General features: G+C 43.5%; 1 protein-coding gene across 1 annotated transcript in view; it reads left to right on the top strand.

The window, feature by feature from the left end:
- The window catches only part of LOC102098211 (uncharacterized), a 153,355-nt gene that overhangs the window by 24,714 nt on the left and 105,262 nt on the right, over positions 1-23,379 (top strand). Inside the window, exon 3 of the mRNA XM_021282924.2 lies at positions 8,105-8,177. Coding sequence (XP_021138599.1) covers positions 8,105-8,177 — 73 coding nt within the window. The remainder of the gene's footprint in view (positions 1-8,104; positions 8,178-23,379) is intronic.

Below are 23,379 nucleotides of genomic sequence, written 5' to 3' on the forward strand. Positions count from 1 at the left end.
TCCCCCATCCATGGAGGGACTCGATGCTGCTGCCATGCCCATCGCTCCCTGGGGTCAATGCTGTGCAGCATGGCAGGAACCAAGGGGCACCCACAAGAGAGACCTGTAACTTAAATACCTTTCTCCCCTCTTCATGAGATCTGTTATTATCTTACTGTGTAAATCCCATTTCTCCCTGTCCTTGAGTGCTGTGGTGGAACTTTTAGCGTGTTCTCATGTATTGCACGTATATGTCCATGTGTAGCCACATGTAAGCTGGCCACAAGCTCTTTCTCTTCTGGGAAACTAAATACCTATTTCCATATTCCTGCCAGGCCTAGATAAAGCCTGATGCTGTTCCCTTGAACTCTAAACTCGTTGCTCTGATTAGACGTGGTTGTGTCCTGTGCTTCCCAAGTAAGGGCCAAATTGCAGCCAGAGCAAATAGTGCCTATGACACTGAAGAGCAGCAGGATGGTCTGGAGGAAAAGCCAGATCTTATAAATGTATCCCTAGGATCACCAAAGCCTCAGGCATCTCTAGCTACATCTGCATGTAGTAATTATTCTACAGACTATGAGGAGTGGTGAAGTGTTGCTTCAATTTACGCATTTTCTGGGCTCTCTGCATTTGTTTCTTAGTCAGAGACTAATGGCTAGAGCACTGGACTGGAACCCAGGAGACCTAATTTATTTCAGGCTATGTTACCAGCATGCTGGGGAGCTCTGACCGAGCCTTTCCCCCCCGGTCTGTTGTTTCTTCCCCTCCGTAAAGCAGAGATAGCGATAGTGAACTTGTTTGTAAAGTTTCTGATAAAATAGTAGCAAGTAAGATTGGGTATTAATAATGTAGTCCATCACTATGAAAAATTGATTTTACGCACCAAATTATTAGAGGAACTGGTTAGTTACCATGTTATTTAAGTGCCAGTTGTAGGGGAAAAATTGCTTTTTCTTATCTTTGTTTTTTTTTTTTTTAGCCAGTCTGTGAACTGCTCTGAATGTCCACAGACCCAAAACTTGGCACCGGGGTAAATGTGGCCAATAACAGAGCTCGGAGGTAGGGGAAGATGGAGGGAGCAAGGATGAGGGGCTGAAGAGGAGGGGAAGGTGTTAGAGGGGGGGATATTGGATGGGAAAATAGAGCAGAGTGGGCAGATTGGAGAGCGACAGATTGTGAAAGCGGGGGAGAGAGAGAGAGGGGAGCAGAGATCCTATTAGAAATACCATGTGTGTGCGTGCATGGAGGGTACGCAGGGAGGAAGGGATGTGGTGTCTACGATCGTATTATTCAAGCAATCACATGTATCACGTACTAGATAACTCTTCTGGTTGGTTAGCATTGCGAGGACTGGGAACGTGTTTTGCTTTAATCCCAGACGCATCACGTTTTTAATCTCAAACACATCAGGCTTTTCCTGAAGGGTTTTGGAGGGGGGAGGGTTTGTTTTTCAAGAGCAGATAGATGCAAAAGTTCAGCATCTCTGCAGCTTTGGGGTGAACCTGCTCACAGTGCTTTGGAGGGGGTTGATCGTCCATCAGGTCACTAAAAGCGAACAAAGAGGAATTTATTCTGCCTGGGAAAATGGCTACTGGCTTGAGACAACATGCACAGGATGACTTGGGGGGAGTTGGGTGGGAAATAACCCCCTGGAAAATATGTAATTTCAAAAGCAGATTAGAAAGCCTCAAGCCCCCTTCCTAAATCGTTGAAAAATCAAACTTAAGGGGTCTGAATTAAACAGGTGCAACGTAAGAAATGTTGAAATAGGGCTCAAAACTCCATATTGACACCATCAGCCTTAATTTACCCCAAGTGCAGGAATAAAAATTCATAGAGACATGATGAAAGGCTGAGAGTATCAGACAGAAATCCAGAGACTTGACCCTGAATTTACTGCTCCTGCAATGGGTTTGTGGTCAGAGTATTTTCCATTGTGTGGATGTAGATTCTGGGTTTGTATTTTTGTGGTGGGTTTTTTTTTTTAATAGTTTATAGAATTTGTTGTATACCTTAGAACCAGGATAGATGCTGTTTATTGTCATTTATCTGTGTGTGTGTGTGTATGCGTGTGTATGCGTGTGCACACATGCACACGCCTTTGAGCATTTTTTTATGTCAGTGTGATTCACAATATAAGCACAATAATCATGTAGTTCTTACTCTTGTGGAGGTTTTGAACTAAAATGCTTTTCACAACTCAAGGATGCAAATTTTACCGAGAATAACATTATTTAAAAAAAAAAAAAAAAAATAAAAAAAAATTAAAAAAAAAATAAAAAAATCCTCCTCCAAGTAGAAAAAGAGAACTTGATTCACATGGAAAGGAGATGAAGAGAATTGGCAAATTGTGGGCAGGTGCTGGGCCAGTTTCCTCCGTATGAATTTGTTAATGCGTCTTAATCCTGACCTGCAACGCCCTGCCTGGCTAATGCTGTGGCCTCTCATGACCAGGAATTGCCGAGTTGTGTGGCACTGGGTTTTGTCTTTTCCTTCCCCCCCAGTATTGTAGGTTGCTGATTATGTTTCATTAGGGACCCAGTTAAAATTTGAAACCAATTCTCTAAAGTTTGTGGTTTTTTTTTTTGTCAGAATGGTATTATTCTGTTTTCTTCGTATGTGTACATCTATGTTTGCAGATTGCCCGCTGTGAAGAGATTTCCACTGCACGTGGCTGGAAATGTATTATTTTGAAAAAGAGCCCTCAATATATATTTCTTGTGATTGAGCGTGGCAGCTTAATACAGTCCCCTTTTCTTCAGTTGTGCTTTTAATTTTGTAAATAAGTAATTATTTGTTGTGGCTCTTTCTTTGGATTTGGGTAAATGAAATGTGTTGCCCTGCGGAGCTCAGTGTTGCTATGCAGATTTCTGATTTTGATGGTAGAAACGTAAAGCCCTGAAAAGAAGGGCGGCATCTCAGCAATCCGGGAGCGCGCACACGAAATCGCGGCTGCGATTCCACCCTCCCGGCAGCGTCAGCCGGCGTGGGCTCAAACCCCGACCGCTCGTGGAGTCCAAACAGGTGCTGAATGTTTCGGTTGCAAATGAAAAGATGAGAAGTTGGGATAACGGCATTAATAGAGGGATGATGTACACGCAGCGAGTTTGCAGAGAAATTGCTTGTGGTGCTCCCAGAATACAACTTGCATAGGAAAGCGCTGGTTTTTTGCAATTTAGTGGCATGTTGAAATAGCAAATATCTGTTTTTATAACTGCGTTTGTATACAAACACAGAAATATTTGTATCTTCCAGCAAAATAATAGAGAAGCCTGGATGTCTGTGGAGTTTATATAATGGAAATTGATTATTTTATTAATTCGCAGTCAAAAATAATGCAAACTTTCCCAAATCGGTTATATTCTGTCTCACTTCATTCCTCCCCCACTACTTTTCCCCCTTCTTTTTGCTTGCAAGTAGCTGAATTTCGTGTAGAATATTAGAAGTCAGCATTGTCTTACCCCACTGTAGACTCTGCCTTTTTCTGTACCTTTCTACTTCAGTCACGGACAAAGACACAAACCCAGAATCTGTGTGATCATGTTCAGGTTTTCTATTCTATCCATCAGATATATTCCTTACAACCATTAATAACTCCCCTCCAAGAGGGTCATAACCATAATGTAAATGCATCTTTCTCTGACACAGTTCTGTATACGTAATAAGTAAACCTAAGAGAGTTTTCAAAACAAGGCAAAGAACATGATGAAAATGAATGTATTTTCCAAGGTTAGATTGTAAGGGCTGAATTCACAAATGTGGATTTTTTTTTTTTTTTGGCCAACAATTTTTCATTTATTTTTAATTTAATCACATGTTTTAGTTTGCAGGCACTTTCTGAAAAATGATCTTTATAAAATATGCAGCTCTCTTCGCAGTCTTATTACATCACTAGTGCACTGGGAGGAAGGCTTCTCTCTAAATTGAAAACCATTTTTAATGAATTGTTGTTTTATTTTAGGATCCCTTTAGATTTCCTAGAACATTCAGTCTGAGTGGTCTGTCTGAAGGAATCCTGATCTAACAAATCAGAATAAAAGAGATATTCCACAGCCCTTGACCTGGCTCACAGCAACTCTCCGTGTTATAAAACATAGGGTTGTGGCGATGGGGGGGAATCCCACTGTGGAGTAAATAATTAGCATTATTGCTTAGCCGTGGATTTTTGAATTAAATCGCATATGAGATTTAAAAACTTGATGGAAATCCTGTGACTTTCTGGCTTACCTACAGCTGTAGTGGGAAGACAGTGACCCTAGAAGAACATGATTTAGTGGTGAAATAAAGAGAGCCTTAAAATCTGAGTAGGATGGGTTGTTGTCAGTAAAAAGCATAAAGACAAGGAAAAAAAAAATCTAAACTCTAATTGCCACTGTAAGGAAATATAGAAAACGAAAGAGGGAGATGAAGGGGAGAACAAGAGCATCCCCAGTGGCAAAATGGTTAAAAGAGATGACTAAAATCCAGCAAAAAATCAAGCAGTCAAGTAGTTAATTGACTTTGCTTTAATCAGCCCAATGAATATTCATTAGTGTGCTGGTCCTAATCATGGGGGCCATGTTGTCCGCATTTAGCAAGCGCACGCTCAGCATCATGCATGCCTCAACAGCTTCCCTTCCTCTCCGCACTGACATTAAATTTAGAGGCTTTGCGCCTTCCCAGCTCGCGGGGAGCGGGGATTGGCCCAGCTGCTCGGCTCCGAGATGCCATAGCAACCCCTGGCTCGTTGCCTTGGCAACATTTTTTTTTTGTAAGGGCCTGAGCCAGTAATCCATAGGCTTAACGTAGAAAATATGCCTTTGTGGGGCATGTGTATATAGATATATAGATGTAAGGGAGAGATTGAATGGGCGGAAGGCGTGTGTGTCTTCTATTGTGAGGCTTTAACGACAGGAGTGGGTTGCGGGATCTCCTCCTTGTCTCGAGCTGTATTTTGGGTGATGGACATTACAATTTTTTTTTTTTTTCCTTTTTTAACAAATTTGCAAAATACCCCAGCTTTCTAGCTGTGCGGTTCATTCCCAGACCCACCTAAAAGGAGTAGGAATATTGCTCTGTACCATAATTCCCCCCCTCCCCGCCCTGGAATGAAGCAGCGACTGTTTTAAGAGATATAGGAGCTCATTATTCACACCGAGTTGAAGTTCCTCCTCCTGAAGGAGGTGGGTCTGGAAATGAGCTGCCCCATAAATCAATGGCGAAGCGCAGGCACGAAGCTGGAGTCACGCAGCAGCGAGTGCGGCTGCTGCTCCTCACGTTTGTGGCTGCTCCTTCCCTCCTCGCGAGCGGGGGGAGGCTCCTGCCCGAGATTGGTTCAGCCAACGCGACTCCAACCCCGTTCCCGTCTGTTAATATTCCAGATGTTGCTGGGGAAAAGATGATGTCCTGATCCCGGTGGTTTAGAGGAGTAGCTTGTGTCTCTGCCTTCCTGAAGGCAAAATATGGGAAAAAAAAAAAACCCAACCCAGCAAAGTCCCCAGCTGTGTCAAATGCAGCATTCCTAGTTTTAAAAATAGAATTTAAAATTAAAAAAAAAAACAAACAAACAAACAACAAAACACAATAAACAATATCAAACTAATGCATTCAGAATGTCTGCAAGGAATTTTGGAGCTGGAAAATCCAAATGGTTAATGTTGTTTTGTAAATAAAGCTCATCCCTTAAACTGAAAAAAAACACCTCCACATCCTGACCCAGTGAGGCATCATCTCCAATGGAACAAAACAGCTGCAGGGGAAAATGCGCAAAACCAGCCCATCCTCTTTGGAGCCGGGCTGTGAGTGTGCGCGGTGCCGTGTAAAACAGAGTAAAGACGAAAGCTGCACAGGAATCCAGAAATAGTACTGCAGAAGATTAAGCAATAGGTGCTTTCTAAAAGGCATTAGTAATTTCCTAATATTCCCTTCTCTCGTGCTTCTTTTTTATAGCTCTTAAGATAGAGCAGAAGAGGCTACAAGCGAAAAACTAATTCAGAAGCCACGAGAGGAATTGGGTTTGGTCTCCAGGAGAATTTTTTTAATGTTTCTATTATCGTTATCTTAAATTATTCAAAAGTGTCATTTTGAGCTCATGGTGCAGGCACATGGTTTAATACAAGCACGTGAAGATTCCTTCTTATTTCAAATAAGAAAAAGGGGAGCGTTGTCCTCGCTCCTTCCATCTCTAACGGAAAAGGTCCTGCTGGCTCAGCATCACCCATGATTTTTCTAACTTTTTTTTCCCCATCAGGAAAGTATTTTGCAGTGATGCTAAAAATGTAAGGATATTCAGGGATAATTTCCAGATCTAGTTGTAGGGCAGCATGGGAAGGAGTAAACTTTATTTTCCCTTGATTCTTACATTCTGAAAGTCAGAAAAACCCTATTAATGGTCTGTGCAGCATGTGGAGGGTTTAGGGCTCGGGATGTGCGTTGGCTGATGGTCCAAAGATGGTTTCTGGTCAATGTGAGTGGGAAATTATTGCTCAACATCTGCATGGGCACATAACAAGATAAGGTTAATCAGCCTCTCTGTTCACCATCAAATAGAACTACTCTGGTTTTCAACTTTTTTTTTTAAAGTGTGAAAGGAAGAAATCTGCCACCCACAATCAAATGTCAAAATTGAAGGCTGGAGGCTTGATCTCTGAGGTCTTCAGCAGCTCCCATCTGGCTTGGGCAGCCCCGCTCCATCCTGAGCACCCATCACTGGGGTCATTTCTGGCAGGAAGAGATGAAGATTGTGGTGTTTGGTTTTGTTTTCTTCTTGGGGGGGGGTAGTGTTTTTTTTAGCTTTTTAGGGTTTTTTTTTGGTTGGGGTTTGCTTTTTTTTTATTTGTGATAAAATGAAACCCACCAGTAATTATAGCTGTAAGAGTGGAGAGGAGAGAGAGAAATCATGAAATGCACAAATTGTAAAAGGCTGCTTTAAATCAGAGTCGCTGGTAAAGATCACTTTATCCCAAGAAGCACTGAGGCAGAAGGACTCATAGGATCCAAGAGTGGCAGAGCACTGATGTGAAACAAAGGGCTCCTGAGGAGGGAGCGAGGAAGAAAAGTAGGTTAAAAATATTTATGGTGAATTTCCAGGGGAAATTTTTAATCTTGATAAATCCGTCTTTCTAAAATAAGTTGTTTTAGGAAATCTCTCAAATACGTTTAAGAAGTCCAGACCGAAGTATTCTGAAGAAATTTATGTATGCATCCTACTGAGTTGTATTTGTTTTTTTAAAAAAAAAAAAAAAATTATAATGGGGATAATTTTATTTTTCTAAAGATTCAAATATCTGAATGGAGCTTCTCTGCTTCCATCTAGTTAAACTCTGGCAGCTGTAGGTGGTCCACTGAAAAATCAATTAATTTACATGAGGAATGTACAATCAAATGCTGAGCATCATGACACCATCCCTTAGGCCAGTAGTGATATGTGCTTGGTATCTCCTTTTGGTGCTTTCCTTCAGTTTGAACATCACTTGTGCTGATACTCATGACGATGGGATATGTGGAGGTGAAGGACAGAGGGACCCTTCATCTTGGAAATGGAAATGGAGGAGAAATAAAAGGCAAAGAGCAGCCACTCACAAGGGAAAGCAGCATTTGCTGCTCGGAGGAGCCACCTCTGCTCCTTCGCTCTGCATTCAGAAATGGTCCAGGAGTTTTCTGCAGTGTTTGCTGGTGGAACTGGAGGAGATTGTCCCGATTTGTATGAGTGATTGTCCTGAAAGTCATGTTGGTGGTACCTGGAAATTAATCCCTTGTTAACCTTGTGTGGTTTTAATTGTCCAGCTGGGGAGCAGAACCATAGACTGAGTTTGTGATAAACTACCCAGGTGCATATGACAAGATGTCCCAGAGCAGTTCTGGGACCCACATTTATTTCAAATGTGGCCAGTGGTGATGAGGAAGGAAGGGGCTGGAAGGAAAGGAACAACACTAAAGATCAGAGCACTAATGTTGCCCAACAAAAATGAGGATAGACCTATGATGAATCTTTTTTTGCTGAGTTTAATCTGATCAGCTGTAATACTATACAAAAGTCAAAATAAACCATGAAACACATGCAGCTTTTTAGAACCGGTATGCTGATATAATGTCTTATTTTGATTTGTTCTCATAATATTTTTCTTTTTTATTTTTTTTCCTCTAGTTACAAGAAGCCCAGTGAAGCAATCCCCATTGGAGAAAAAGAAACCTCCAAGCCAAACCAGCCAAAATCCAAGGTAAGCATAAATTATTGTTTTTCTTTATCTGTAAGTTGTCAGTACCTCAGATTTCTTTAAAACTATTCTAACCTTGGAGCATGACAGTGTTGCATCTGCTGAGCCACAGACACAGTGTCTGAACAGAAACACGCGGTTTTTTTTTGCTAGTGATGCAAATCCAGGGAAATTTTCCTCACTGGGTCTGCCTGTTAAAGGTAAGCACACCATACAGGGTGCAGATTTGATATGACTGCTCCCTCCGCACAAAGGCTGCTTAGAAAAGCACAAAGCATCGTTGTCGGGACCATTTCACGCATGATGCCCTTGATAAAGCTGCAGGCAGGAGCCGGGGGTCATGGGCAGGCTTGGCTCGATGCATCGCACAACCTCCCTCTGCATCTTATCTACCCAGCCCGCGATGCTTTTGCAGTGAGGCGGCATGCAAACCAGTCCCCCTCTATGATTAAAGATGGAAAAATCCCTTCTTTTATGCAATTGCGTCTTTTCTCATCTCTATTTTTGTCACTGGCTGACAGGGTGGGAATAGAGAAGGGAAGGATGGGAGAGAGGCACCAGGGAGAAGGAAATTATCACCAGATAAGGAAACCGAAACGAGAAGGGAGGAAAGGGAGGGAGAAGGAGAAAACAGATGCAAATTCCTGAAGCTGTTCCTTGCAAACATAGTTCAGGCTCCTTTACAGGTGCTTTGGCTTGGTGAGTCTGTGTCAGGATCATAAAGCCCAGACTTGAGCAGGTTTCTCTTCCAAGGAGGGCTCAACCCTTACATGGTTTAGCAACATCAAGCAATGTGCTTCAGAAGATACAACACGGCCATGGTGGCTGTTGTGAGGCCTCTGCACCACTGGGTGGTTTATCCTGAGCTCCTGAGGGTATCAGCCAGATGGGCGTTTGCTACTGTGTCTGCCAAAGGGATGCTGACACTGGTTGCAAACAGAATTCACACTGTGAATGAGGAATTGGTTTGGTCCGTGCACAGCTGCCTTCCCTCAGCTACAGCACGTTCCAAGCAGAAAGGCAAAAGCAAAGGTGTTCTGCTTGTGAACCATGGCAGTGCTGCGGAGATCTTGTGTCTAGTGGTTACCTGTTGAAACTAGGAGGAAGTCCATTGCTTGGCTTAGATTTACTGATTCAGGAAGTTCTCTAGAGTTTGAGATTTCAGAGACATTTGAATTATGCCTTGGAAAGACTGGCTTTTTCAATGATGACCAAGCTACTACACAGCTAGATGCAAAGTCTTGAATCAGGAAGAATATGTTTTGTCAAATTGTTCTGCAGAACAATGATTTTGGAAAACAAAACGGCATCAACCAGAAAGAAAACCCCAACAAACAAAATAATATTTATTTCTGCCATGGCAGCTCTGTGAACTGAAAATGGGATGTTTTGTTTTGCTGGGCTTGTGTGCAGAAAGTGATTGTATCCAGTTGCAGACAAAAAAAAACCGTCTGGGCCTTGGAAGGGGGATGAGGAGGGCGGGAAGATCTATGTCTGCAGAATCACTGATGCAGGAAGATGCAAGTGCTGTGTTGTGTCTAGTTGCATCATGTGTGAATCCATCAGCGACTTAAAGGAACAGCAAACTCACTGCGACCTCTTACCGTGGTTTTTCCATCTGCTCCCTGATCTGCTCATGACAAATGTTCAGCTTTGTCATCTCCTACCCTCGAGAAGTCCTTTGTGGGAGCTCCTGGTGATTTTTCTTAGCTGAAAAAATACCCAGGAATGTCTGCTAGCTTTAGTGAAAAAACCTTTGTGAAATTGTTACAATGGCATGCTGCACTGTTGTATTGGTAAAAAGTAATGTTAGGGTTGTCGATGACTTTCTTAGAACGTGTTTTAGTTTTGTTGTACATGACTCTACACTCCAGTGGGCTGACAGTTATGGGTGGAAAAGTAACTGCTTCAGCTTCTAGTTTGGACCTTTGGGTGCAGCTGTGGGACTTAAGTTGGTAACGTGCAGGTTGCAAGGCCAAAGCTACTCTGTGAAACTGCTGATTGAAGTTAGTCTTAGGAAGAATTGTCCCCCTAAAGCATTGTGTATGGCTTAGTGTTTTACTCTAAAACAAATCCTTCTCCCTTACGTTGCTCATTGAATCTCGAGAGAGCTGTCTGCCTCCAAAAGAAATCTGTCAGCTTGCTACCAACAAGCTCATATCCGCGTCTTGACCCACTCAGGGACTGACCATTTTCACTTTTAGCTTATTTTTTCTCAGGAAAGCAGGTCTGTGCCATCCCAAGTATTGTGTAGGTGTCTCTGTCTATCAGTTTCCATAATATTTTTCAAGCCTGTCAGCTAATTTCTGCCAGTTTTGACAGAGGTAGAAGTCTCAAGGGTATTTAATTCCTAGAAGTTTTCCAGCATGGGCAGTGGGGGAGAGGAGAGATCCCATTGCTCCTCTCCCTGAAATGAAGGGAACTGCACAGTTTATATCTTTATTATACATCAGAGACTCTACCTGGGCAGTAGGTATTTTGAAAAATCAAACAGAAACACCACCAGTTCATTTGTTTGCTATTTGCTCACTTGTTGAAGGACTAGTGTGTGCGTGGTGTGGGGTTTTTTGTTTTGTTGTTGTTGCTTCTCTTTCTACCTGTCCCAGGACCTCCTTTCCCAGACAATACATCACCTTCATTTGTAATTATTACAAAAGCATGTTTTAATTGGTATCTGAAATACAGCCTTAATTACTGTGGGTGCTTTCAATATTTCTCACATTGGTACCATATTGAATTTGGTCATTGTACAAGAACACCTGTGATTTTGCTGACCCACAATGAGAGCAAGGACAGTGCTTGACACAGCAGAACCCTCCAGTTTTTTTGCAGTGACAAGTGGCACCATCCTGCCTTTGCTCTGTAGCAATTACAGGAATAGTATATTAGTGTGAGGCAATACATTGCACTGGTGTTAGGCAACCTTTGTGCTGCAGAACTTTATACTATGGCATGCATGTAAAGTGACTTGGGTAAGACAAGAAAGAAGTCAAAAAACTGTCTGCTGCTACAGCAGAGATACTATAGCAGTTGCACATCCACTCCATTGTGCTATCATTTGTGCCCACGAGTATATTACTATAGAAGGACTGTTGCATTAGCAAGGGCTATCCTCAATGGTGGTAATTTGGTTTTGTCATGGTAATACAAAGGCGATACACTGCAGACACAAAAGTGAGTTCTGCATGGCTTGGCAAAGAGATTTTCACAGAGCTGCTGGGTGAGTCCATTGGTTTCTCAATGTTTCTAAACAGGAATGGGTCAATGGTAATTTTTAGGAAGGCAGATGCCCCTTGCTGAGCTTGTCTGACTATAAAGTGCTACACAAGACATGCAACGTACATAGCATCCTCAGAGCCTCTGTGTAACTTGCAGGCTGTTAAAACCGCACAGCAGGAATGAGGACTCTTTTAATCCACTGAATTTGCTGTTTAGCATGACCTGAATAATCTGGTAGGGCTAACGTGATCTTCAGCACTAGCCTGTTATCCTCCTTGAAGCTGCAGGATATCAAAAATATCTGACTGGTTTGGACAGAAGAAAGTTGCTTGGAAGGTGTCTGTGTAATTTGTTTTTCAGTGACATTGTTCCAGGCTGTGCTATTCTCAATGCCAGTAAGTCTCTGCTTCTGTGTGAACTTTTAGATAGGAGCTCTCTCAATCATGTCACTTCTGTTGACCACAGCTGCCTGTTCATCATCACTTTGTTTTCTCTTTGGGTAAGTTAAAGCAGAGGAGGGAAGAGCCAGCGTAGGGAAGTTAAAAATGTGTCAGTAACTGCCTAGCAGGAGACAGACTCTTTTCTCCGGATTGCCTGACAAATGAAAGTAGAGCTTTGCTTGGTGTAAATTGCCACAGATGAAAAAGTATTCTTATTCAAATTTATAGCGGCTATATGGACGTTTGAATTCCACCCCCTGTTCAGCAGCAGCACAGAACTGATGGGATGATGGTTATGAATAATTGGATCAAAATGTCTTTTTCCATGGCTGGTGATCTTAGTGGTCAATATTTGGTTACATCTTTCCACACACTGTAACTAGCTGAGTGCATACTTGTCCTCTCCAACCTGTCTGAAAGAAATGATCATGTGGGAAAGGGAGGTAAATTTTTGGGAAGGGTTTCCTGTAAATCCAAGTGTTCTGTGTCTGTGTCTGACTTGTAATCTACCCAGTCTTTCTATTGCTAATGTTAAGAGGTTCTCTGGGGTTATGAGAAAAGGATGTTGATAAAGCAAACTTTCAAACCTAGCATCCTTAAGAGGGCATCCAAATGCTGCACTGTACAGAGGAACTGAAATTAGCTCTAAATGCAGTTGGCTTTACCTGCCTTATCGAATAAGAGAAATATATTTTAAAAGGATACATTTCATGTAATCACGCTGGGTTTATCAAGTGCAGAAAGATGTCTCCTAACAATACCCAGGAAGATTATTATTGTCAATCAGAGCAGAGGTCCTGTTTTTGCCTTGTTGCCTCCCTCCCCTGTCACTCTGCTTTTCCTTGGCATAGCAGCACTGAACGAGACAAAGAGTGTAAAGAACTATTTAACCATCAAAAGACAGTGCCAGCCAAGCATGGCACCGACTTTCAGCTCTTAAACATGCCAATAATGAAGTTTTTAAAGGGAGAAACATGCACAAAAACAAGAGTTGAAGCCATCCTGTGTGGCCTGGTGAATGGTGCACACTCTCCTTCTGGGGCTCCTCAATAGCATGAGGGCTGCTGCGAAGTGGGCAAAGCCCTTCTTGAAGTTTGAAGGCCTCCTGGAGCTTTCCAGCTCATTGCAAGATCCTCAGAAACCCTCAGCATCCTCCTCCTCTTGGCACGGCAGGGTCGATAAAATCAGATCAAGGCTTAGCATTTCTAAACAAAAGGGAGTGGTTAAATGGGCTTTTAACCACTGGAACCTGTCCAGCTTGTTGGGAGGCAGAGCCTGGAGAGGCGGGGGTGAGGAGCAAGCGCGCGGTGCCAAACTGGGAGTAGAGTGGCACTTGTGAGCAAAGTTGTTGGAAAGTCATTTAGTTGCTTGTGTTGTGCAGCGTGTGTGTGTGCAGAACAGATTGGCAGACGCCTGTGCCCACCACGGCGGGCTGGGGGCCGGGGGGAAGCTGCTTTGGAGAGGTGCCAGTTGTTCCATGGGCTTTCTGCCATCAGGATTTTTTTTTTTCCTTTTTCTTCCTCCCCATCCCAACCCCCAAACGCACATGAACAGGCTGGCAGGAAGAGCATGCTGAAAAGGATCTGACAGTTTGAACAACACTCGATGACTTAGTTTGTTTTCCCTGACTTTGCGCCAGCAAGCAGGCCCATGGATGAAAGACTTTATTAGGCTTTTAAAGCCACTGACACAGGTCTTTCTTTGACCTGAGGTGCTTGAGTAGAAATGAAAACAACATGTAACTTTCATGGAGTTGAAAGACTGCCCATATTGAAGAATAAGGTTTACAAGGGATCCAAAGTATCACAAAAATGCTTCCCAGGGTGAAGCACGGCAGAGCAGAGCCGGGGGGAGAGCCCGTCCTGGGCAGAGGGAGGGGATGTTCGGTTGCTGCTCGTGTTGAGGAGGAAAGCTCATCTGGTTAATTAGGATATAACATGATGATTGCATTCAGAGGAAGGTGCCATAACTAGTCATCAGCTTTCTGGGTGTCCAACGTAGGTAAGTGATGGAAATTAGCACTTATCACCAGCAGTCTGTAGCTGCCCGGGTACCACTGTGGGGCTGCGTGCTCAGCAGCTGCTCAAGCCTTTGGGAGAGCCGTGGAAGAAAAGCCATGCACTACTAGTGATGGCAGCATCCATGAGGAGAATGTAGGACAGTCAGATCCTCCTTCTCCTGTAGCGATGCTGGAGAGTCTTAAAAGGGTCAGAACTGGTTCTGAATATCACCTAAATTATCCCTTCTTCAATCCTCAGTGGTAGGGGAAGAATTTCTCATTAACTTTCAGTATGCCTACTTTACTCCTCAAGGAGCTGGCTTGAGGGATTTTAACAAGAAAACCAAGAATAAGGCTTTGCTTATTAAAAAAAAAAAAAAAAAATAGAAATAAACAAGACCCTCCGTGAAGGAAGAGAAAGCATCAAAGAAACTGCAGGTGCCAGAGAAGGAATGGCGCAATGGATGCTAGAAGTAAGTAACAGTGTGAAGTAGCCCCCAACTCGGAAAAGCAATGAAAAAAAGGGTGATTTATCCTCTTTTTTCTTTCTAAAGCTTCATAGAAGGAAAAAGATGGCAGGCTAGGTTTGTAGAACTGAAATAGCTTCTCAAAACTGTAGACCAGATGACAGATATAAGTAATACGGATGCTGGCTTATCAGACTTGGAAAAGAATCACAGAAACTGAAACTGCATCTATTGAAGCCTCGGTAGGCTGGGGAAGGAGTTTTAGTGGTTACAAGCCATGACTGAGAAGTTTTTCTGGAGCTCACTACAGGGTCTTATTCTTCCTCAGACTGAAAATAAAAGGCTGCAGTCAGTGGAGACCACAATTGGGGCAGCTCCGGGATGAGCCAGGGTTGTCACACAGCGACATCTTCTAGGAGAATTGCAGGGAAAAAGACCATGTTTTCCTTGCAGGGCCAACACCACCTTCTGCTCTCTTCAAACCCTTGTTCTGTTGGTAGCACAGAGGGATGAGGTGTTCAAGGCTCCATTTTGCTGTCACTGAGGTGGATGTGTGTGACAAGGGCCACCTTTGCACAGAGCCACCACTACCTCCAGTCATCTCAGCACAGCTTTGCTCTGTCTAGCAGAATTGCTTTCCAGGTTGCTCATAGGCAGGATTTTGTGGAGCTGCAGCTCGGTGGAAGCATTAGGTGGTAGCTACTCGTCAGCAACGCAGATCTAAAAAATGTACCCGGAGGGCTGGGTTTGCACAAGTGTCTCCATTGCACCCGCAGATGGTTCATCTGCATAGATGTGTCCCACCGGAGGGGCTGGGATCGCCGGGATCTGTGCCCTGTGTGGAAGCAACACATGAACAGTCTCTCCAAAGGTCTGATGTTCACAGTGAACTTGTGAACATGACCCCTGGAGGAAGGTGATTTGGATGCAGAATTTGCTCCTGTCCCTTTTGTTTCAGGTTCCAGTGCCACCTTTGTGTGTGTGCAGGAGCACAAGGATGTGTCTGTGTTTCTTGTGTCTCTATAGGACTGAATGTTCTGAGTGATCATGTTATTGTATGTGTCTGTTGAGCCATATGGAAGCTGTGAGGCTTCAAGAGTGTTTTGGGAGTATAATGCCAGGAACTGATAATCTCAGCAGTTCTTCCTTCTTACTATTGCAATGCTGTTGCTGCCATACCCATTTAGTCCCTTGAAACTATTTACACCCCCTCCCCGAGAAGCTGGTATTTCCCCATCGCAATCTTCGTTCTCCACAGTGTAAAAAGGCTTTGGGAAATGCTGTGTGAGGCCCGTTGCAACTCAGTAATGCTTTGCAGAACCCGTTCTGTTGTCAGGCTGCCTGCGAAGGGCTTGTAGCATGAAATAACTCAGCCTCTCTGATCGGCAAGGTTCAGTTTTTGCAGTACTATTAGGCAGACAAAAGGTGAATTAGCCCCACTCTGTGAAGCAGCCCTGACACGGGGTGGTGCTGCTCTGTCACCAGCATTATTTTGCAAACTCGTTTTCTACGGTCTTTGATTCCAACAAGGCAACTTGCAAAATACACAAAGGATCAGATTGTATCTCCTGGTGCTGGCCAGCATTCCCTTCCTGTGGGACATCGGCGGCTGCTGCTTTCTCTCTTTCCACACCTTTGCTTCTCCTGACCTCCTTCCAGAAAACCCACTGGCAGCTGTTTAACAGTTTCACTAGCGACTCGGGCAGTGGGCACTTTTCCATACTGTGTGTTTTTCTCCTCCTGCGTTTGAAGAGCCTGTTCTTCCCCTGCACCTGTGGAGCTTGTTAATCTCTGCAGAAGATTCGGTTCCTTGACTGCAATCCAAGCCTGAGCCATCTGAAGCAAACTGCTTCCTCCTGTCGTTTGGATGATCCTGATCTTGTCTTTCAGTCTGGCTCAGCCCTGCACGAGCAAGGAGGGCTGACAAAACTGGGCTTGGATCATGTAAGAGGGGTGGACAGTTGGAAAAATTATAATCTTCATTTCTGTGCATCCAGTGTCTGAGATGTGATGCTTGACCCAGGGGTGAAGCTAGGGCTCCATGTGTGTCCTCTCCATGGACATGACCTGTTAACATGGCTGTACTGGAGAGTCTCTAAGTACCCAAAATTATGATTCCTCCATGTGCCTGATCAACTAAGCTACAGCAGGGATAACAGCACCCTCTCCTCCAAGGGTGCTTATTGAGGTGTTTGGACCACAGTGTTTGACCAGGACGTCTCAGTGGCACAGCTCTTTTCAGGAGATGGGTTGTTCAATGTCCACTGCAGCCTCAGTTCAGTCTGGAGCAGTTCAGGATAAATTCTGTTTACAAACTGTTTGTTTTTTTTTCATGCAAAAGGCAGGAAGTGTGAGACCCATGCTAAAAGTTTACCTCCCCTTAAATAGATTAATGCAACTTTACTAACTCGAAAGGCTTTAATTACCATTCAGTTCTGGCAACATTGGAGGGAATGTCTAACCTGACTTAAATGCTTTTTGAATCCTTTTAGCCCCTTGAGTTTTCTTAACCCCTGTGTTATGTTTTGTGATGCACACAGCCTCTGTGTGCTGGGCTGGGGATAAATGCCAGGCAGTTTGAGCATTATGTGTGTTATGCACCCAGCTCATCCCTCTATGGGCTGTTCTTTTGCATATGAAACATTTCTTTAAATAGCAACAGTCTCAGGGGCTGAATTTTATTGTCCTTGCTGTGGCTTATCTCTGGCATGGTGCCCTTTTGAACATCCTGGCTTATTGTTTATTTGGGGTGATCTTTGTGGACCTGTAATTACTTCTCACCCATCCATTTTTCATACCAGAAGATTTACGCTAGTCTGGTCCCAGATATTTGCCATGTTCCTGGTGGTGTGTCTCTCTCTAGTAAGAAAGTCCTGGTCTTTACGATCTGTCTCACCTTCCCCATATCTCTCTCCTAAGGACTAAAGAGGCACTTGCATCACTCTTTGACTGTCCTGGAGAGAAAGGGAAGAGAAACCACATCCCAATGTACTAGGTGTTGAGGGTCCCATGGGATGTCTGTGCTCACCCATGTGGTCCCAGAGGACAACCTCACCATGCTGGAACCCAAACCCCACTGCTGAAGGGAACCAACTAGCACCGGGTGGGGGGAAAAATTATTTCAAAAGCAACACATAGCATTTCCAAAGCAAGGAAGACAAGCCAATGAAGTGGATATTTTATTTGAAGGCTCCTTGGTGTTTCTAAAAGGATTTGTTTTAAATAAAAAGGCTTGCAAACGAACAGGTTTGTTTTTTCAGTAAGTCCCTTTGAATGTACATCTCTTTTTGATAATGAAACTGCTTTGTACATGTCCCCTCTTTCAATTTCCTTTCAAATTTAAATTTCCCCTATAGGAAATAAATGTGCCTGACTATTTCCAAATAGCTTCTCTGTTAGTCCTTGCAAAGCTGTCCATATGCATACATCTGTATTTTTTTCCAGATTTTTCTTCCTTTCCCCAAATATGTGCGCTGATCTTCTGTGTTCTTTTAACGTCCTCCAGGAGATTTCCATTCCCCACATCAAGTCATCCTAAATTCTCTCTTTAATCCCCAGGTTCTCAGTGCTTGGCAATGCTACTTGTTCTGAAGTGCTGTGATGGGAAGGTGGAGTTTATTTTTTTTTTTTTTCCCCTCATTAGCTGCTTTTAACATTCACCTCCTTTGTTTGTGTATCTTCTTTAGATTCCCTTCCCTTTGTGGGCAGGGCTTTTGCTCTTCTGAGGTGTTAATAAGCCTCTGGCAGAGACGACATCTGTGGCAGAGGACATTAAGTTCTGAAAAACATACTACTTGTGTTATGAGCCCCGTTACCTCATCTGAGCAGCAACTACAGCTTTTAAAGAGCAAGGACAAAGGAAACACTGTTTTAGGGCTGCTTCATGGTGGTGTATATAATTTTTTATATCAAGATGTAGTTCAAAGTGTTTGGGAGAGGGGGGAAGAGAGTGCTGGGGGGGGGGTTGAATATAGAGGAAAACTTGTGAAGGGGAAAGGAAAAATAGAAAAGGCTATTTAAAAATACTGTGCATTTCTTAAACCAACACCTAGCGAAGGATAAAGGCTTTACAGTGTATATATGTGATCCATCCATCTGTTCATCCCTTTTATCCAATCCTATAGTCATGGGTATCACAAGGAGGAATAAGAGCGGTTAAAGCCTCCCCATCACAGGCATGTCAGATGTTCCACACGGAACAAGATCAAACCAGGGATTTGCAGCCTGTGGGATGCAAAAAGATGTCATGGGGGGATAAGTGCTCGTCCCTTCCTACAGTAACAAACCGGATGGGGATTGTTTTTAGCAGGATGGAGAAGAGGGCGCTGGTATCACCTGCACAAAGGGATGTTAGCAACAGGATTACCACCTCACTGCTACCAGGTGTAACCATGTCAAAAGTTCCAAACTGAATGCATCAAGGCTTCGTCTCCTTCTTAACCTTATATCCTGATACGACCTATTTGCAAAACATTTTGGGGCAAAAAAGGGCTGGTGCCAATTCAGACTTGAGTGAGGCGCTGTGGGAAGTGTTTGCACTCCAAACTAATTTTGAATTGGAATCAAACAGTTTTCTCTTTCCTTTTAAATTTCCTCTGATTTACCTGGGAACATTCTTCTGTGATATTTTCATTAATTTCACGTTGTTCCACAGGATGCTGTAACAGAGACATGACAGTATGCTTTCTGGTCTGTGAAAGCCAGTCTGACGTGAGATCTAGGTGACATATTCCAGTCTATTTTTAAACGAAGGTATCAATTACTTTGCTGCTAGCTGAGCACCTTCTTGGCTATCAGATGGTTCTGTTGCTTTATTTTCATAGTTGTTGGTATCTTGAAAGCTGAATAAAGCAAAAAAGGTTAGTCGCATGAGGTGCAGATCTTGATCTTTCCATCTCGAGCTGTCAGTGCATGGAAGAGAAGTCCTTGCCACAAACTGGGAGACTGACTGGTGGCAGTGATGTTGTACTGTGCCATTACACAGATCTCGGCAGCGATGAGGGGCTTGGACTGTGCCTCCTTGATACTGCTTCTTTATTTCATCAAAATCCTTTCCCTGTTCTGACCCACCATGTGGGACCAACCGCACAGACCCCAACGTGTGTCCTTCAGCAGCAAGAGCCCTTTGCCTGGGGGTTGCTGTCACCTCCCCAAGGACAGCTTTCCTGGAGTAGCTGTTCTCTGCTCCTGAAAGGCATCCAAACCCCTGCGCAAAAACTGAAGTGAAAAAACGGCTGGCACATGTTTTTGCGGTGGAACTAGGTGACTCCTGCGCCTGCAGATTGACGGTATCGCTGCTGCTGGCATGACAAGTCTCTGCGTGTTGTAACCTGGCACCAGTCAGTGCCATGGATGCGAGCTCACCTCCTCTTTCATTGCTCTCAGTAGCTCCTTCCCTTCCCTGCTTAGGAAAAAAAAAAGAGCTATTTATGGACCTGGACAAGGTGACCTCCATATGGTAGATTCTGCCACTCACCGTGGGGACTCGAGCAGGCACATGCTCCTCGGGCAAGGCAGAGAGACGCTCTCAAAGCGGTGGGCACGTGTGAATTGTGTTGCTTTCAAAGCAGCAGACTTTTTTTTTTTAAGATATAGTTTAAAAAAAAAAAAAAATCAAGACCCAGAAAGCAAATGCTTTGACTTCATGCCTTTTAGGAAAACAATTCATTTCTGCAGATTGCATGTTTGTAAAGTTCTGAACTTTTATCTGGAATATTATTAAAATAACCTAAATATTTGTCTACATGTTCCCTCTGCCCATGCCCTCAAAATGAGATAACTCAGTTCCTGTGCACAGAGAGCTGTCTGTATTCCTATAGCATCAATCCCTACTTTATTGTCACCCTGGGAGCCTGCACAAAAGCAGTTTTTGTTGGGTAAAGCTGTGTTGGTGTAAGCAAGGTGACCCAAATTTTGAAAGAAGTGGAGAGGCTGAGGGGAAGGGTGAGGAAGGGAAGAGGATCAGGAGAAAAGATGCAGAATTCCCCGGGATGGGGAGCGGCTGTGCAGCTCAGGTAGGTCGCACAAGGCTGCGTTTCTGCATTTGATCCATTTAATTTGCTCAGAGTGAGCAAAGTTAGAGGAAAGGAGCTCTGTTCCCTGCAGTCTCAGACAAGCAGAAGTGCAGGTTACCACCGTTCTTTGCGCGCTGTGTCCTAGAAAAGGTAGGTGAGCCCAAGTGCCGCCGACTTCATGCCAAATTCTGCTTTTTGACCTGTGTGTGGTTCGGCCTTATTGTTATAAATAGATTTATACCGGCTTAGTCATCAGCCACTATTTTTTTCCCCAAGTGCGTCTAAATAACTGTCAGTATTGCAGTAACAAAATTGTAATTTTAGTGAAGAATCACTCTTAGTTATATCAGGGCTGCAAGGGAATCTGTGCTCTACAGCCCTAATTTTGGACTGTGGGACCCAGACTGTCCCAAGGCTGCAGTATTTTCTGTGAAACCCTCTGGGTGCAGCAGTAGGTTTTCAACAGAGGCATTATGTGCTGAAAGATCCTAGTTGCATGAAGCAGCTTTAAAACAAATATATGTGCTCTCCGTAAGGCAAAAAAGAGCATATTCTGCCTTGTGTACCCTTGCCTCCTATTGGATTTACTTGAGGCGATGCGATTCTCCATAAGCAGCTTCCCAAGCGAAATGTTCTGTCTGGTTTGTTGCAGGACAAATGCAACATGCACAAAGGCAAGATCTTGTCTTTCTGTTTGTGTCAATTTTTATTTGGAGCTGCTCGAATGATTCATAGCAGATCTTAACTATTTCTTTCTATCTCATAGTTATTCTAAGACAATCTTACTCATGTGACTATTTTTTTCTTGTACATTTTTGATATATAGTAATACAGGTAAACTAGTAAGAATCACCTCCTTTTAATGCTGAACAAGAAACTTCATTGCAATGAGCAAAACAGTAGCAGCTCAACAGTGTCTGTTTTATTGGCCATCTGAAGAGATGTGCTGTAATGTCTTCTCTCTCCCTTTCTGCTCAGCTCCTCACTAGGATGCTTGTCAAAAGCAGGTATCCTGCTCATAAATCCCTTCTTCAGGCAGGGATGAAAGCAAACACAACAAAAAAGCGTTTTGCAGCCAGCAGCAATCCGTGGGTATAGAAGTGCACAGAGTTTCACGAGAGGCATACATTAAAAGTATTTAAGAGTTTGTTTTAAAGGATATGTTAAATCCATCTTTTTGTTGATGCACAAGTTAATATTCTAAATGCATTTGCGAATATGAATACCTTGTTTCAAATGTGAGGGGATGTCTCAGGATGGTATTTCAGCTCTCTTTGTGCAGATGCATGTGAAAATCTAGATTTTGCTAATCACACCCATCATTCTGCTCTACTCCTGGTGATGTTCCTGCCAGACAGGTCTTATTTCCACTCCGTGCTGGGTTCAGTAAAACAGCAAACAAGGCCAAGTTCCTACTTGGGGGGCTGCAATCATTGTGACATTTTTTTTTTTTTTAGCCTCCAAATCCATATTCTAGATGCTTCATTAGAGTGGCCACACTTGGAAACTGGTTTTTAGGGACATGATCCAGTGTCTATTGAAAGGAGGAAAACAAAAACCTCCCATTGATAATTGATATCAGTTTTAGTAGGCTTTGCATCAGCCTTTAAATGTTTTTCTACTCAGCATGTTTTTATTTTCCCCTTTTGAATTACTATTTGTCCCTCTCTTTCCCTCATCCCTCCCCTTTCAAAATCAAAGTCAGGATGTGATTCTGCTTTCCAATCTGGGCAGATTTGATCCGTTGTGTGAATTCCTTATAGAGAACAAATATATCTGGAGGATGTTAACTGTCCTATGTGACCAGCTGGCTATTACTTGCTTGCATAATTTATTTTAGGGTGGGTTGTTTGTTTTTTTAGTGGTTTTGTTTGTTTGGGATTTTCTCTTTGTTGAAGTGGTTGTTGTTTGGTTGGGTTTTGTGGTTTGGTTTTTCTTTGTGGTTTGCTTTTTGTTTGTTCAGTTTTGGTTGTGTGTTTTTTTTTTTTTTTTTTTTTTTTTTTTTTTTTTGGGGGGGGGGGGGGGGGGGGGTTTGTTGGTTGATTGTTTGGTTTTGTTTGTTTTTCTTTGGGATTTATATCTAAGAGCATCTCTCCTAAGCTCTAGATGCTTGCTAACCCTGCCCGGCAGCCTGCCAGTTCCAACCAGCCAAAAATATATCACCTTACTTGGCTTGCAGGCATTTTTGTGTCTTTAAAAGTTAATCCAGATCTAAGCTGGATTAATAATGGAACATCCCTTTAACCAAAGGCACGTAAGGTCAAGGCAGAGCAATGTGGATATTCTGGGCTGGTAACCACAGAAGTAATATTTTTTTGTCCTATATAGAACCTGATATGATTTATTTCAGCAGTATTTTTCCTGCTGGACTGAACAAGGAGCAGAGGAGTGGGAACAGGTCTGGGCTGAAGGAGGGAAAGGCAACCTTGAGAGGTCAATGGTGTTGCAGGGGATGGGATGAGCAGGTACCAAAAGGGAAGAAGACGGACCAGAAAAGCATCAGCCTTTCAGTGGGGGGGGAACAGGGGGGTGAGATGAACTCATTGCACAGATAAAGCAGAAGCAGGCTGGCACGAGGATGCCTTTGGAGATGCTGGAGCGACAGCAAAGCAGGCTCAAGCTGCGTTCGTGTGGCTCGTGTCGTCACTGGGGTACTTTGATGTGCTCGTTTCGCCTTGTAAATCCCGGCTGTCTGGCATTTATTCGGCAGCGTTATATAATGTGCCGTTCAGATCACTGACTGTGCACCCTCGGAGAAGCAAAATGCTTTTCCCTGCTCCCCCTTGAATAAAGAAGGCACACAGAGATCTTCAGATAGTCACCTCCTCCCACTTTCAGTTCTGAACCTTTAAAAATAAAAAGGAAATGGAAGGGCCTGGGTTTTGCTTTCATGTTTCTATCAGAGGGTGCTTGACTGGAGCCAGCTGAATTGCCCTGGGCTTGGGAGCAAAGTGAGAGAAGCATTGGGCCTCTTGACCTCCGAAAACATGATGGCAGGAAGTTGGGTGGTTTTGTATCGGAGCCGTGTCCTCATGAAGCTGATGTTGGAAAGATCAGATCCAGCAG

Source organism: Columba livia, chromosome 16 (assembly GCF_036013475.1).
Source record: "Columba livia isolate bColLiv1 breed racing homer chromosome 16, bColLiv1.pat.W.v2, whole genome shotgun sequence".
In the NCBI taxonomy this organism is placed as follows: domain Eukaryota; kingdom Metazoa; phylum Chordata; class Aves; order Columbiformes; family Columbidae; genus Columba; species Columba livia.